At 50.5% G+C, this 15,829-nt stretch overlaps 1 protein-coding gene and 1 pseudogene across 1 annotated transcript in view; one reads left to right on the forward strand and one right to left on the reverse strand.

The window, feature by feature from the left end:
• LOC106981405 (multidrug and toxin extrusion protein 1) overlaps window positions 1–1,424 on the reverse strand; it is a 37,743-nt gene extending 36,319 nt beyond the window's left edge. The window contains exon 1 of the mRNA XM_053211795.1: window positions 1,251–1,424. Within this exon, the coding sequence (XP_053067770.1) occupies window positions 1,251–1,379 (129 nt within the window). The 5' untranslated portion in view covers window positions 1,380–1,424. The remainder of the gene's footprint in view (window positions 1–1,250) is intronic.
• On the forward strand, window positions 1,378–12,411 carry LOC106981404 (regucalcin-like; annotated as a pseudogene).
• Window positions 12,412–15,829: the final 3,418 nt, after the last annotated feature.

Here is a 15,829-nt window from a genome sequence, read left to right on the forward strand (position 1 = left end):
CCGCCTTGTGGTGTTGTATTATTAGAGCAGTAACAGCCTTATAGAAGCCTTTTCTCACAGCAAGTCTGACAGCACATTGAGCCAAAGCCCAGATTTCTATCCTTATTTTAGGGATGAATAAACAAAAGCTAGAAGAGGTTCGGGAACTCCTCAAATTCACATAGTCGTTTCCCAACCTGCCTTCTGAGATCAAAGCAGGGAATAGCCCCCCAGATACAGAGATTCCAAACCACGCATTCTCTCCATTCTCCAAGAAGAGGTTCACAAACACCTTCCTGCTAGATAGAATTTCATTCCACGGCTTTATCCCTGGCATTACTCTTGCCCCCAGGCACGCCACAGCAGGTATCATGAGATCCCTCAACCAGTGATGTCACCACGCCAGGAAGTGCCACGTGACCGCCTTAGCCGGTGCAGAACTCCTACCAAGTGGCCAAAAGCTTATTCCCGCCTTGAAACCCCGACTGGTTCTTCTTGTCCAGTGAAATGACTCTTCCTCGGTTCACTTTGGAAACCACCCAAACTGTCAGGAGAGCAGGGCTGGGATTCTATTTTTCTGTGGTTCCTGTGGCTTTCAAAACCCACATTACTTTTAAATAGACAACGCAGAGAAAGCCCTAACCGTAGAATAAGAAAAAAACCTCAGCCCCACAGAGAACCACATTAAAAACTTTCTACGTCTTTAACACACACAATAACGGGGGAGGAGAGTGAGACACGATGCCTCTGGTTTCCTCGTGCAGAGGGTGACAATAATCCCGAAGGGTCCGGAGATCTAAATCCAAGAGAGACGGGCAATTCACCTTCCTCCTCCCTGCCTCGAGACCATTTAGCGACCTGAAATCCCGACTCGACAGCTAGTTTTCAAGCCAACCAGATTCCCCGAATGTTCTGCGGTTCGGGAACCGGCTTGCTTCGCTGGAATCCTCCCCCAGGGAAGGCACCCGTGGAGCGCCTTCAGGCCAGCAGGTCCCGGTTCCTTCGGGGCTCCCCATGCCCGGGCGAGGGCCAGCTGCGCCACCTGTGCCCGGCGGGTCGGCCCCCGGGACGGTGCAGAGCGCGACCCGGGACGCACGCGGAGGCACCGGGACGCGCGCCCGCGCGGCTCTGGGCACCGAGTCCCCGGGCGCCCGCGCGTCTGCCGCCAGCTCGCTCTGACCCCCTCCCTCCCCCTAGATCACCCGGGGCGACACGCGTGCCGGGCCCCCGACCCGCCGGGCCCAGCCTCCGACGGAGGCTACCTTACTCACCGCGGGGCCCGCCAGAATCAGGAGCGCCCGCAGCTCCTCTCGGAAGCCGGGCAGAAGCTGGCAGCGAGGCCCACGACGCTCGGGGGTGGCCCCCTGGCCGCTCGGCTCGGACACCTCTATAGCCTCCATGCGCCCGGAGTTCTGCGGCCGGAGAGCGTGGAGACGGCCTCCTGGAGCGCGCAGTGCCGCCCCCACTCCAGTCCCCGCCCCAGACCTCCCGCCGCGCGCCGGGAGCCCGCCCGCAGCCCGGGGCCCCGCCGTGCGCGCCCCCTGCCCGGACGCGACCTTGGGCGCCTCTCTTGCACCCCTGCACCGCTGCGGACGCGACTCCTACCGGGAAGGCAGCGTTTGCAAAAGCTCTGGAAACACCCAGAAAGCGTTCCGGGGGCTGGGCCCTCGGAGCCGCGGACGCCAGGGCTCGCCCCGGCCCTCCGCCTGCCCCGGGGGTTTCAGGTTCTGAAACGTGCGGCCAGGAAGGACCTCGAGTCCTCGCTCCGGGACGGGGCTGGCGGCCAGCCAGGGGCGCGGGCTGGGCACACACCTGGGCTTTGGTGGCCCCCGCTCTGCGGAGTGCGCCCAGCACCCGCTTTTGAGGCTGAGTTTGGAATTGACGTACTCCCTTTCCCCCCACCAACTGTGTTACAGAACTTAGAATCTACCAGAATAGAGCGACAAGCCCACATTTCCCAAACAGAACGATTCCCGTTCGGCCGGGCTTCTTGGGTATTTATCCTGAATCAGCCTGAAGTGGGAGAACCAGGACCTTTTCGTCCACAAAGGAGGATTTGAGGGACACCTGCCGGGTGGTCCCCGGGAGAGCAGAGCAACTTGCTTGCCTCCTAGACCCTCCGTTGCCTCCTCTGTAAACTCGGAATAGTTTCTGCACCGCTGGTTCTGGTGAGGATGAAATGAGGTTGTGTCGGTGAACGACGTGCCTTCAGTCTGGTACACGATCCTTGCCCCGCAGACGTTAGTTACCAGGATAGGGTGATTTCTGTAATAGTGGAAATTCCTTCTCTTGCAGAAACGATCCAACTTAAGCAAAGAAAATGGAAAGCATAAAGTTTGGGGCTCCCCAAGCCAGGCAGTTTGGATGCAGGGATTTTAAATCAAGGTCTTTAGTGTTCTCCCTGTCCCCCATCTCTCCTCCCCTTCCCTCGTCTTCCCACCGGTTTTGATTCTCTCCTTGGTTTCATTTTTTTCTACATAGGCAGCCTCTCTTTTCCTGTGCTGGGCAGAGCTGCCTCTGGGAACCCTCACCCCTTTCTTTCCCACCCCGTAAACCAGATAATAAGGTCCTCTCTCTTCTAGCTCCAAACAAATAAACAGACAAAAACCAGAGAGAAAACTTGAGTGGTCAGATGGAGGTTTCTTGCCCACTTTTGGGAAAATCATCCCGGGGAAGGAAAAGAGGGTCTAATGTTTGCCTAGACCTGGACCATGCACTCAGGCCTGTCTCCAAAGGGTTGGGCTCTGTGATTGGTAATAGTCTCACCAGAATTTACATGCAGGAAAGTGGAGGAGGAGGTGAGGGTCCCAATAGACAAAAACCCTAGGATATACGCTGACTCTCCAATCACGGTCGTTCTTTACTAGTATTCCGGAGCCTTGGCCAATATAACCAGACGTGGAACGGAAGTGTGATATATATGTGTGTGTGTATAGATTTATATATATATATAGAGAGAGAGAGAGAGAGAGAGAGGCCAAAGCATTACAATTGCAGTTACAATTACACACGATCCAAATTAAGCAAACGGGAAAGAAAGCCAATAGAATTCATAAGGGGATTTAACAAAGTTGCTACGGACAAGTTCTTCAACAGATAATTCCAGTCCTTTACATTGGTAATACCATATATGAATATACTGGAGGCAGAAATCGCTTTCACAACAGCAACAAAGCCTCCTTGTGATGGGAAGCATCATTTCTCACTCCCTAAGGGGGCTGTGCCCAGTGACTTCCTTCCAAAGGGCACAGTCTGCAACAGTGGGGGCGGGGTGGGGGATTTGTCACTTTAAAGTGGAGAAAACTGGCAACGCTCCCTCAACCAGATGATCAAGGTCACTATCAAAATCTTACGGATAGCATGCACCTGTCTGAGTTCCCTATGGCTGCTGCGACAAGTTACCACAACCTTGATGGCTTGAAACCACAGAAGGTCATTCTTTCATAGTTCTGGAGGCAGGATGTCTCCAATCAAGGACTTAGCAGGATTGGTTCCCTCTTGGGGGCTCAGAGGGGGAATCTGTTCCATGCTTCTCTCCTAGCTCCTGGTGGCTGCCTGCAGTCCGTGATATTCCTTCTTTTGTGGCCACATAATCCCAATCTCTGTCTCCACCACCACTTGGCATTCTCCCTGGGCGTCTACCTCTGTGTCCCTGTTTATATAAGGACACCACTCATTCTTTTTTTTAACTGTTTAATTTTAATTTTTTTTATTGTTTATTTTTGAGAGAGACAGACAGACAGATAGAGCGTGAGTGGGGGAGGGGCAGAGAGAGAGAGAGGGAGACACAGAATCCGAAGCAGGCTCCAGGCTCTGAGCGGTCAGCACAGAGCCCGACGCGGGGCTCGAACCCACGAACCGTGAGATCATGACCAGAGCCGAAGTCAGATGCCTACCCAACTGAGCCACCCAGGCACCCCTATTTTATTTCTTTTTTAATGTTCATTTATTTTGTGTGTGAGAGAGGTGGGGGGAGGGGAAGAGAGAGGGAGAGAGAGAGAATCCCAAGTAGGCTCAGTACTGTCAGCCCAGAGCCCTACGTGGGGCTCTGTCTCACAAACCGTGAGATTGTGACCTGAGCCAAAATCAAGAGTCAGATGCTTAACCGACTGAGCCAACCAGCTGGCCCCCAAAACGAATACCTTTCTGAAAAAGGAAAGTAATGGGGAAGAAAAGTAGATCTTGTCAATTGATAATTAGTTTAAAATTTTTTTTTTCAACGTTTATTTTTTTGGGACAGAGAGAGACAGCATGAACGGGGGGAGGGGCAGAGAGAGAGGGAGACACAGAATCGGAAACAGGCTCCAGGCTCTGAGCCATCAGCTCGAACTCCTGGACGGCGAGATCTTGACCTGGCTGAAGTCGGACGCTTAACCGACTGCGCCACCCAGGCGCCCCAATTGATAGTTTAAAACAACACACAGTTACGTTAAGACTAGATAACTTGATCAAGGAAACGGTGGTCAGCCAAGACATGGACCTCATCCATAGGCCTTCTCTTACACTAGAAAGTCCTATTTGGCCGTTGGAGTCAATACATAAGCAAAGGATTACTTCAAGAATGGTTGTGGGAAAGCATGCTTGACTTGGACAGTGCTAGGATCTTGACTGACATGCCATGATATCCGCAGATTTATTCAGAAAGATTGTGTCTCGTTAAGATACTGGGACTTCCCGGTCAATCATATCCCTACTTCAATTCATGTCTGATTCCCCCTAGATGAGTAATGTATTGACTTTGCTGATGATGTTTGGAAAATTGTCATTACTATGTTCCTCTGTGGCTCCCGCTAAGAGATTTTTAGAAGGCACATATTGAAGTTACTTTTGTCTGCTTTTTTCCCCCCAGTGTTCACTGAAGTAATCACATTTTCTTTTCTTTGAGGATTTCAATGTGAAGTTCATCATAGCTTCCCTGATGTGTAACCATCACTGATTCCTGGAATAAATTCCCCTTGATTATGGTATAGTATCAGTAGTCTATGGTGGTGAATTTATTACTAGTGTTTCATTCAGGATTTTTATATCTGTGCACTCTTTTGTATATGTTTTCCCTGCCTTTGTCCAAGTTAGTTATCACACCATTTATAACCTCGTAGAATCAATTGTGAAGCTTTCTGTTTTTACACTTTGTAATTATTAGAATATCATCAGAATTACCTGTTCTTTGGGGGCGCCTGAGTGGCTCAGTCAGTTAAGCATCCGACTCTTGGTTTGGGCTCAGGTCATGATTTCACGGTTTGCGAGTTCAAGCCCCGCATCGGGCTCTGCGCTGACAGCATGGAGCCTGCTCAGGATTCTCTGCCTCCCTCTCTCTCTTCCCCTCTCCTCCGCCACACGTGTAAATAAACTTAAAAAAAGAAGAAAGAATTATCCGTTCTTTGAAGGTTTGACGGCATTCATCTAGAAGACTGGCTGATGCCATTTTTTTTTTTTTTTAGGAGCTATATTTAGTTTGAAAATAAGAAGAAAAAAAGGGAAAAGTTTCTGTTTCTTCTGAGGCTGCTGGTCTATTCAGATTTTCTACCTCTTCTTGAATCGATTTTGGCCAATGATAAACGTTTATAGGTTGTGGTTGTAACACATGACCACAGATTTACTTGGCTTGAAACAAGAAAATGTAGCCAGGGCCCAAGGGCGATGGGCACCTGACTCCAGGGGGGTCACAATCGGACCCCGTTCGGCCACGCACCACTGACAAAATCCAAAGGCAGAGACGAGTGGAGGTGACACGAGAAAGGGATTTACTTCCGTGAAGCCAACACCAGGAAGACAGCAAAGTAGCTTCTCAAAGACGTCACCAAAGTGCCAGAAAAAAGCTTCCAGGGCTACACAAGGAAAGTGTGGGGCAAAGGTTGGCGGGTACTGGTGGGTGGGCAGTAATGATCGGGTCCATCAGTGTCTTGGAGCCAGCCCCCACCCTCCCCCCAGGGTCTCACTGGCTCAGGGCTGTCACTTAGCACTCGCTCGAGGGGGTAGTTTCGGTTTTCATCACCGGATGCTTTGCCCGAAGGGTCTTTTGCCCGAGCTAAGAGATAAGCCGGAAGAGAAGAACTTAAATCAGTCAGAAAGTTTGAGCTCAAAATGGAGGTAGTTGGAGTCTTTCAAAAACGTTAGTATTTTACCGAGGTCACAAGTCTGCGATGGGTTTTGTGGGGATAAGATCACGATGTGAGCAGGGCTGCGATCCTGCTGGGGGTTCTGGGGGGAGGGGGGAATCCATTTTCTCGCCTTTTCCAGCATCTAAAGGCTGCCTTGGCTCGTGGCTCTTTCCTCCATCTTCGAAGTCCATGGCTCTAACCTCTGCTTCATCGTATCTCCTTGTTCTGACCTTGACCCGCTTGCTCTCCTCTTGTAGGGACCTTGGAGGTTATACTGGGCCTACTTGATAATATTTGCATGCACGATCCTTAAATGAATCACATCTGCAAAGTCCCTTTGCCACGCAAAAGGGAACGCTCAGAGGTTCTGGGGGTTAGAGTATAGACGTCGTTGGGGGGCCATTATTCTGCATACCATACTCATACTCGCTGGGTTCTCAGCACGTGCCTGGCTTTCCGGTATTCTTTATTCTGAAGAACTCTTCATTATAGAGTGGGTGATTTCTCAAGTAGCCGCTTTTTAGAAAAGCTATGCAATATGAGTCAGAGCATGAACGGGGGAGGGGCAGAGAGAGAGGGAGACACAGAATCGGAAACAGGCTCCAGGCTCTGAGCCATCAGCCCAGAGCCTGACGCGGGGCTCGAACCCACGGACCGCGAGATCGTGACCTGGCTGAAGTCAGACGCTTAACCGACTGCACCACCCAGGCGCCCCTATGCAATATATATTTTATGGAGCCTTGCATGCCACCTTATTTGTCTTCTGTTCACACATTAGAGATACCCCATTGCTTCTAGCATAGTGTGTTACAGACGAAAAGTCCAAAGCCACTCTGGTTCTTCTTATTATGGGGAACACTGCGGTGGTCGTTGTGGCTAATTTTCCAATATTCTTTTCACTCCAAATGATTCATCTTAGCCAGTCCTGCTAATGTCATTTCCCTTGTCAGGGCTCTGTGTCGGAATGGAGACACATACCCCAGTTCTACCCGTGACACATGACAGAACCTGATGGAAATTCCGGGAAAGATCTCCTTATCTCTAAGAAAGAGTCATAGAAGGAAGAGGCCCTTGTTTTCCCCTTCAAGTGTTGCTATATCTACGCGTGATGCCTAGAAGTCCAGCCACCGGCCCAGGGATGAAGCCAATACTGGAAAAGAGTAGAGCCAAAAGAGTCGCAGATGTGAAAGACTCCGAGAGAGAGAGAGAGAGAGAGAGAGAGAGAGAGAGAGAATGAGCTACAGAGAGATTATAAATAGACCATTGTGAAAGGTAAGTTACCATCATTCACAAGATAGGGAAAAGCTTTTTTAAAATTGCAATGTTGTGGGGCATCTGGGTGGCTCAGTCGGTTAAGCATCCGACTTCGGCTCAGGTTGTGATCTTGCGGTCCGAGAGTTCAAGCCCCGCTTCGGGCTCTGTGCTGACAGCTCGGAGCCTGCTTTGGATTCTGCGTCTCCCTCTCTCTCTGCCCTCCCCCACCCATGCTCTGTCTCTCTCTGTCTCAAAAATAAATAAATGTTCAAAAAAAATTTTAAATTGCGATGTTGTGCTTTATAATAAGAAATGTATACTGTGTTTGGTGTTCATCCCGTTTCTGGCCCAGAGCCCCTAAAACCATTGGAATTCCCTAAGTGATAGGAGAAATCGAGGAGTCTTTTTTTGGTGACTTTTGGACGTCACCTAAGGGTGAGAGCTGTTTGCCACTTGAGCCAACTATGTGATTAGAGGCTTTTGGTTTTACCCCCAACCTACAAGGAGGGGAGAGGGGGTTGGAGGTCGAGTTCGACTGCCAATGGCTAATGATTTAATCAATCGTGCCTATTTAATGAAGCCTCCATCAAGACCCCAGAGGGGATGGGGTTCAGAGAGCTGCTGGGTCGGTGACCAGGTGGCTATTCGGAGACAGTGGCTCTTGGAGAACATGGAAGCTCCCCGCTCTTTCCCACACCCCTTGCCCTGTGTGTCTCCTCCATCTGGCTGTTCCTGAGTTATATCCCTTCACCCTAATAAACCGGTAATCTAAGTAAGTAAACTGTTTCTCTGAGTTCTGTGAGCTGCTCTAGCAAATTAATTTTTTAGGGTAGGGGTCACGGGAATTGGATGGTATTGGAATTGGAATTGGAATTGGAATTGGAATTGGAATTGACTTGAACTGGAGGATTAGGGACACCCTGCCAGTGTCCGAGAATTGTTTGGTGGGTGGGGAACCACCCCCAACACACACACACACACACACACACACACACACACACACACACATTGGAATTGGGTGCAGAATGCTTCTTTTTTTTTTTTTTTTAACATTTATTTATTTTTGAGACAGAGAGAGACAGAGCATGAACGGGGGAGGGGCAGAGAGAGAGGGAGACACAGACTCTGAAACAGGCTCCAGGCTCTGAGCGGTCAGCACAGAGCCCGACGCGGGGCTCGAACTCACGGACCACGAGATCATGACCTGAACCGAAGTCGGCCGCTTAACCGACTGAGCCACCCAGGCGCCCCCAGAATGCTTCTTATAAACGTACACACAGAGAAAGAGAACAAACCACCTGTTTTAGTCACTTCACTCACAGGTCAAGAAGTAAAACACAGAACCTCAACACTAACCGGCTGGTTGAGCTGCAGCTGCTATAGGGCTCCTCTCCATTCCAGGGAGGGAAAATAACCACTTTTTCTCTTAAGTGATTTGAGCTCGTGCTGGTGTGTGCCCACAAAAACATAACGGGGCTTCCCGGGAGGTATCGGAATCCCCAAGATAAATGAAGAAATAACCTAAAGATCCGAATTCCTGTCGGCTCCCATCTGACGAGGCTCTCCGAATGGTCCGACCGTGTATCTCCCCCACTCCCTGCCATGGAGGCGTAAGTAGCTGTATGCAGGTCAGAACCAGACCCAAACCAGACTTGGCCAAGAATCAGACATAACCCGGGACAGAAACAGAGCCAGAAGACACATAGAAGACACGGGGTCAGGGGCACCTGGGTAGCTCAGTCGGTTAAGCTTCTGACTTCAGCTCAGGTCATGATCTCGTGGTTCGTGAGTTCAAGCCCTGCGTCAGGTTCTGGGCTGACAGCTCAGAGCCTGGAGCCTGCTTCGGATTCTGTGTCTCCCTCTCTCTCTGCCCCTCCCCCACTCGCCCTCTGTCTCAAAAATAAACACTAAAAAAATTTTTTTAAATAAATAAGACACAGGGTCAGTGAGAGCCAAGCTTTATTGCTTCATGAGATTCTTGCTGGGCTGGGCTGGGCTGGCACCAGCCATTCTTCGTGTAGAAGCAACAGGCTAGAGCAACGGAACCTTGAACAAGGCAGAAGGGCCCGTAGGGACTCCCCGAGCTGAACGCAAACAGGCTCATTAAGTGACCCACTTCGAAACAGCCACAGGCCCTCACTGACCAATCACAACTGGGCAGTGGGTAAGATTAACCGAAAAGGGAAAATTCCATGTTTCCATGCTCCCTCACCCCACCCTGTAACTATAGCCCCTCACTACCGCGTTGTGGCAGGTGGTCTCTCCTTTGCTGTCCTGCTGCTGCTCTCTTGCAGTGTATTCAGTAAACTCCCATCTCTCTTGTTCTGCTTTGGGTGAATTCTTCCACTGCGGGCACCACAGGCCCCCACCCAATCGGGACGCCCCACGCTCCAAAGGGCAGTTTTCTTGGGTCTGGTGGTAAGCACTCCCAGGGTTTCAGTGGTGACCAGAAGACCCAGAAACAGACGCATTTTCAAGTTTATCTATTTATTTACCGAGAGAGAAAAAAACACAAGCGGGGGAGGGGCAGAGAGAGAGAGAGAGAGAGAGAGAGAATCCCAAGCCGGAGGCGGGGCTCAAACTCACAAACTGCGATACCCGGTCCCGAGGCGAAAGTCTGCCGCTTCACCGGCGGAGCCACCCAGGTGGCCCGGAAACTGATGCATTTCAGACAAGAGAAGGAGATTAAACTGCAGAACTGTTCCCGCGTCAGACTTCAGAGATGGATTGTCAAATAAGGAAACACTACAGGTATTTAAAGAGGAAACAAATGAAGTCAAGATCTCCAAGGTTACCAAGTCTGTCCGTGACGCTAAGTCAATGAATAAATAAATTTCACATGAAAATCATACCCATAAAGTTGGTGACACGTCTTCAGACGTCGGCATGACAAAAGTCGAGGGGCAGGATTTTAGGTCAGGAAGTATACAACTTAGAGGACTCAGGTCTCCCTGATCTGGGGAATCCAAGTGTTTGGTTTCTGATTTGCTCCTGCCTACAAGATGTCCCGGATGCACTTGCCATGTTAGCAAAGTACCAGCCTTGCTTCCCTCAGGAACGTGAATCTGGGAGCCCTGATGGATATGCCTGAGCCCTCCCTCCCGCGGGCTCCTCCCTAGCCATCCCTGGTCCAGTTTGGATGACCCTGCCTCTCACACTGAGGAAAACAGTCTAACGGATCTGATACAGACAGCTTTCTTCTTCTTCTTGCTTATATGGCCGATCTTGCCTTCGTCCTTGGAAGTTAGATGTTTCAGGAGAATCTGTCTGAGAGCAGATCTTCCTTCAAGTTCTCCTGACCCTGCTGGGCCCTTTATTCACATGCGTCCTCAGCTCAGCAAAACTGGCTTCACTTGATGAGGAAACCACCACCCACAGAGTCACTGGCCCCCAGTTCTCACAAACTCTGATGCCCCTGACTCCAAGGTTCCTTGTGTTTTTCACCATATCCCCTTAATGTCTTCTTGTGGGGTTTGTGAAGGTGAACAGGCTCTTTAGCTAACTGGGGTGCTGTTTTTGGAACGTAGGTAAACTGTGTTTTAAGCATCTATGATGCTTCGAGAGGCTTTGAGTGTATTTTATGCCATGGTGGTGGTCCTGTGTCTCAGCACTTACAGAAGAAGGGAAAGTGGATTTTGATCTTAAATCAAGAGTCAGACTCTCGACCAGCTGAGCCATCCAGGCGCCCCCACCCTATCATCTTAAAAGTAAAATTTAAATGGTAGAACCTCATCTCACCTACAGTGGGAAAGCCAGCATCCTTCCCGATACTATCTTCAAAAAGGCCTTCACAGTAGGTTGGAGAACCAGGGTTGGTGATTGATTCAGGCTAACCGGGGGCCACCCCTTGAAACAGGATGGAGTACAGGCTGTGGCGGAGAAAGAGGTGTGGGCAACGATCCATTAAAAAGCACTGTGGTTGAGCCAGCTCTCCGAGGGCCACCAGCACCAAGATCTCCCCCGTGACGATGTCTTCCATTAAGATTAAGTGCGTTTTGGGGGCACCTGGGTGGCTCGGTCGATGGAGCCTGATCGATGGATCAGGTCACGATCTCACAGTTCGTGAGTTCGAGCCCCGCCTCAGGCTCTGTGCTGACCGCTTGCTGGGAGCCTGGAACCTGCTTCAGATTCTGTGTCTCCTTCTCTCTCTGCCCCTCCCCCCGCTCACGCTTCATCTCACTCTGTTTCTCAAAAATAAATAAATGTAAAAAAAATTAAAAAAAAAAAAAAAAAGATTAAGTGTGTTTTGCCCGGGTACGGCCGGTACGACCAATCTCCAGGGTGGGAGGAGGCGTCCAACGCTCTGGTCTTTGTAGAGATTTCTGCAAAAGAGTTTTGCTGGTGGGACTCGCTCAGCAAGCAAGCACAGCAAGTGATCGTGGATGTCCTGTCAGCTCTGTGGCCCTTCGCCAGTCGGGGGGCTATATGGCCACAGTCGGAACAAAGTTCTGTGCTTTGAACTGGGAAGATCACTCAGCAGTTGTCCTGACCACAGTAAAGACAAGAAGAGCAAGGTGGATCCTGATGGGAGAGATTTAGCTGGCACCGTGGCTGAGGAAACAGCCCCAGAAGTTCTGGATGGCACCAGGGGCCCCTGTAGCCCCTCCTTCCTGACCGTGGGAAAGTCCTTGGCCACATGGACATCTCCAACGGATCGGATGGATCCCTGGACCATAAAATCTTCTATCACATTGGCAGCCTGTCCTCCGTGGATGCCTTTGACTGTGACCTGCAGACAGGAAAGATCTCCAACCGCAGAAGCGTTTACAAGCTGGAAGAAGAAGAGCAAATTCCAGATGGGATGTGTATGGATGCTGAGAGGGAGCTCTGAGTGGCCTGTTAACATTGGAGGAAGAGTGATCCGCATAGATCCTGAGACAGGGGAAAGACTCCAAATCCTGAAGTTGGCCTGTTGATAAAACAACTTGCTGCTCCGGAAGGAGGGACTAGTCTGAAATGTAGGCGACCCGTGCCGGGATGGAATGGACCCCGAGGGTCTATTGCAGCAGCCGGAAGCTGGTGGGATTTTCAAGATAACTGGCCTGGGGGGGTCAGAGGAACTCCTCCCTATCCCTAGGCAGGCTTTCTTTCTTACTGGAGGAAATTTTTCTCTCTCTTTTTTTTTTTTAATGTTTCTTTTTGAGAGAGCAGGGGAGAGGCAGAGAGAAAAGGGGGGGACAGAAGATCTGAAGCAGGCTCTGTGCTAACAGCAGCGAGCAGGGTACGGGGCTCGAACCCACAAACCATGAGATCGTGACCTGAAACAAAGTCGGAGGCTTAACCAACTGAGCCACGCAGGCACCCTGAACTAGAGGAACTTTTGAAGATATGTAGAAAAGGCTACAGCCGAGGGCGCCTGGGTGGCTCAGTCCGTTGAGGGTCTGACTTCGGCTCGGGTCTGACCTCACCATTTGTGAGTTCGCGCAGCAAACCTTTGACACGTGTGCTCAGCGGAAGCCCGTGTTCCTGTCCAAGAGAGCAGGGGACTACTTGTTGCCACCTTGGGCTGGGAGCACTGCCCCCTCAGGTGCAACCACACATACCTCGATGGGTAATTCCTCCCTGCCCTGCTCACCGTGGCCTGACGCAGCACCCTGAGATTTTAGGCCCAGGTGGCCATCGCACAAACGTGTGGCCACAATCCCTTATGACCACGACCAGCAAACTCCAGGCAAGGCCAGAGGCTGACACCTGGGCCGGCTGCTGCCACATGAGCTCAGGGCGTTGGTCACTCATAGAGCCGCGCCTTGCTCAGCCACAAAGGAGCTCAAGCCCCCCAACCTGGCCAGGAGCTCCGACTCAGGGCTCCCCGGGGGTGCAGGGCACAGCTGGTCTGGGGCTGGATTTGGAGGCTAAAAGGAGACACCCTAGGTTCTGGTTTGGGACAGCCTAAGCCAAGCTAACTCAGTTCCCCGCGAAAGGAGACCTTTGGACTCTGAAAGAGGCAACATCGCCGAGGGGAAGGGGCCACCAGTCTGTAAATCAGAAGACCTGGGTTCTAGCCTTGCCATTGCCATTTCCTGGCTGTGTGACCACAGACCAGCCACCTCACCTTGAATTTTAATGTTCTTGCACTAAACGATGAGAATTAATTCTGAGCGGGTCTATTTCCATAAACTTATTGAGAGGGTCAAAGGGAAAAATGTGTGTAAAAGCACGGCGTGAACTCTATTGAAGGAGGCCACTGTGAGCCATTCTCCTCCTTAGAGATTATCTAGAATGCTCTGCGCACCCTTTATGACTATCAAGGTAAACGGTCCTCTCTTTTCTTTCTTGAACATCTTCAGTGATGGGGACCTCATGATTTGTATCGGTTTCCCGGGCTGCTGTAACCAGTTGCCAAATCTTAGTGGTTTAAACAACACAAGTGTTCAGGTGCCTGGGTGGCTCAGTCGGTTAAGCATCAGGCTTTGGCTCAGGTCATGATCTCCCAGTCCACGGGTTTGAGCCCTGCATCTGGCTCTTTTGCTGATAGCCCAGAGCCTGAGTCTGCTTTGGATTCTGTGTCTCCCTCTGTCTGATCCTCTTCTGCTCATGCTCACTCGCTCTCTCTCTCTCTCTCTCTCAAAAATAAATAAACGTTAAAAAATTATAAACAACACAAATGTACTGGGGCGCCTGGGTGGCTCAGTCGGTTGAGCATCTGGGCTCAGGTCATGATCTCGTGGTTCGTGGGTTCGAGCCCCACAGTTGGGCTCTGTGCTGACAGCTCAGAGCCTGCAGCCTGCTTCGGATTCTGTATCTCCCTCTCTCTCTGCCCCTGCACTGCTCACACACTGATTTTCTCTCTCTCAAAAATAAAAGTAGACATTAGAAAAAGAAGAAGAAGAAGAGGGAGGTTCTTCACTATACTGAGACATGATATAAAATCACACACCACAGTCCTAATTCTGCTGACTTCTCTGTTTGCCACGTGATAGCTCTGGAATAATCTGAGGTAAGCATATCTTTTCTGTCCCCACCAAAATTCACAGGTTGAAGCTCTAGTGACTGTATTTGGAGGTAGGGCCCTTAGGAAGTCGTTAAAGTGGGGTGCCCCAGTGGCTCAGTCGTTCAAGCGTCCAAGTCTGGATTTCGGCTCAAGTCAGGTTCGTGAGATCTAGCCCTGTGTTGGGTTCTGTGCTGACAGCATGGAGCCTGCTTGAGATTCTCTCTCTTCCTCTCTCTCTTCCCCTCCCCCACTCTCTCTCTCTCAAAATAAATAAATATTTTTTTCTTTAAAGAAAAGGAAGTAATTAAAGTTAAATGAGTTCATAAAGGTAGGGTCCTTTTTTTATTTTATTTTATTTTTTTTAATGTTTTTATTTATTTTTGAGACAGAGAGAGACAGAGCATGAGCGGGGAAGGGGCAGAGAGAGAGGGAGGCACAGAACCTGAAGCAGGCTCCAGGCTCTGAGCCGTCAGCACAGAGCCCGACGCGGGGCTCGAACTCACAGACTGTGAGATCGTGACCTGACTGAAGCCGGACGCTTAACCAACTGAGCCACCCAGGCGCCCCTAAAGGTGGGGTCCTAATCTGACTGGGGCCCTTATAAGAAGGTCACATGCATCAGAGGAAAGGCCGTGTGAGGACATAGCAAGATGGCCACCATCTAAAAGCCACGAAGAGGGTCCTTACCAGGAGATGAGTCAGCCGACACCAGATCTGGGGATTCCAGCATCCAGAACTGAGAGAAAATAAATTTCTGGTTTTAAGACTCCCAGTCTATGGTATTTTGTTATGGTAGCCCGAGCTGACTAATACAACCACCGTAAAAATGGCACATCATTACCCATAAGTTGATAGGATGGCATTTTCTGTTTTGTAATAGCATTAGCCACTGCCGTATTCCAGAGCGCGGCTAAGTGCTTTCATCCATAGCCTCGTCATCCTCACAGCAATCCTAGAGGGGTTATGAGTTTCCTTAGACGGGGTAATCTAGGTTCGATGGCTAAGTAACTTGTCCAAGGGTAAGCGGCCACTAAGGGGGCAGAAAGGGGACTACAAATGATTTCTGCCTGACTCCAGGGACAGCGGGGAAAATAAAAGGTCATAATTTAATACCAGATCATTAAGAGACAGGAGTACCCAGCAAACGCATTGTTTGACCCCAGGAACAAAACACGATAAACGCACAAGTTCCGTACCTTTCAGACGTGGGGGCTCAGAAAGGGCGGCTATCATCTCTAAGTTGTCAGGAGCAGCCTCGATCCAAGAGTTTGTGAAATTTCTACATTTATAGTGATTCCGGTACTTTTGTTTTCTAAGATGCCTCAAATCTATTTAATCTAGGATGCTAGGGCCGACGGGCCTGCCAGTCACCTGGGGATCTTCCCGAAGTGCAGACCGGGGCCGGTCTGAGGCCGCATTTGGACTTGTCGAAAAGACTGGGCTGCAGAGGACCACGAGGGGGTAACAAGGTCGGAGAGACCTAAGTGCCGAGAGTGCTAATGCCGGGTGGGTTGTGATGAGTAGCCACTGAAATCCTTGCGTTCAACACCCCGGATAACTAGGT

The sequence above is a fragment of the Acinonyx jubatus genome, chromosome E1 (genome assembly GCF_027475565.1).
Source record: "Acinonyx jubatus isolate Ajub_Pintada_27869175 chromosome E1, VMU_Ajub_asm_v1.0, whole genome shotgun sequence".
In the NCBI taxonomy this organism is placed as follows: Eukaryota; Metazoa; Chordata; class Mammalia; order Carnivora; family Felidae; genus Acinonyx; species Acinonyx jubatus.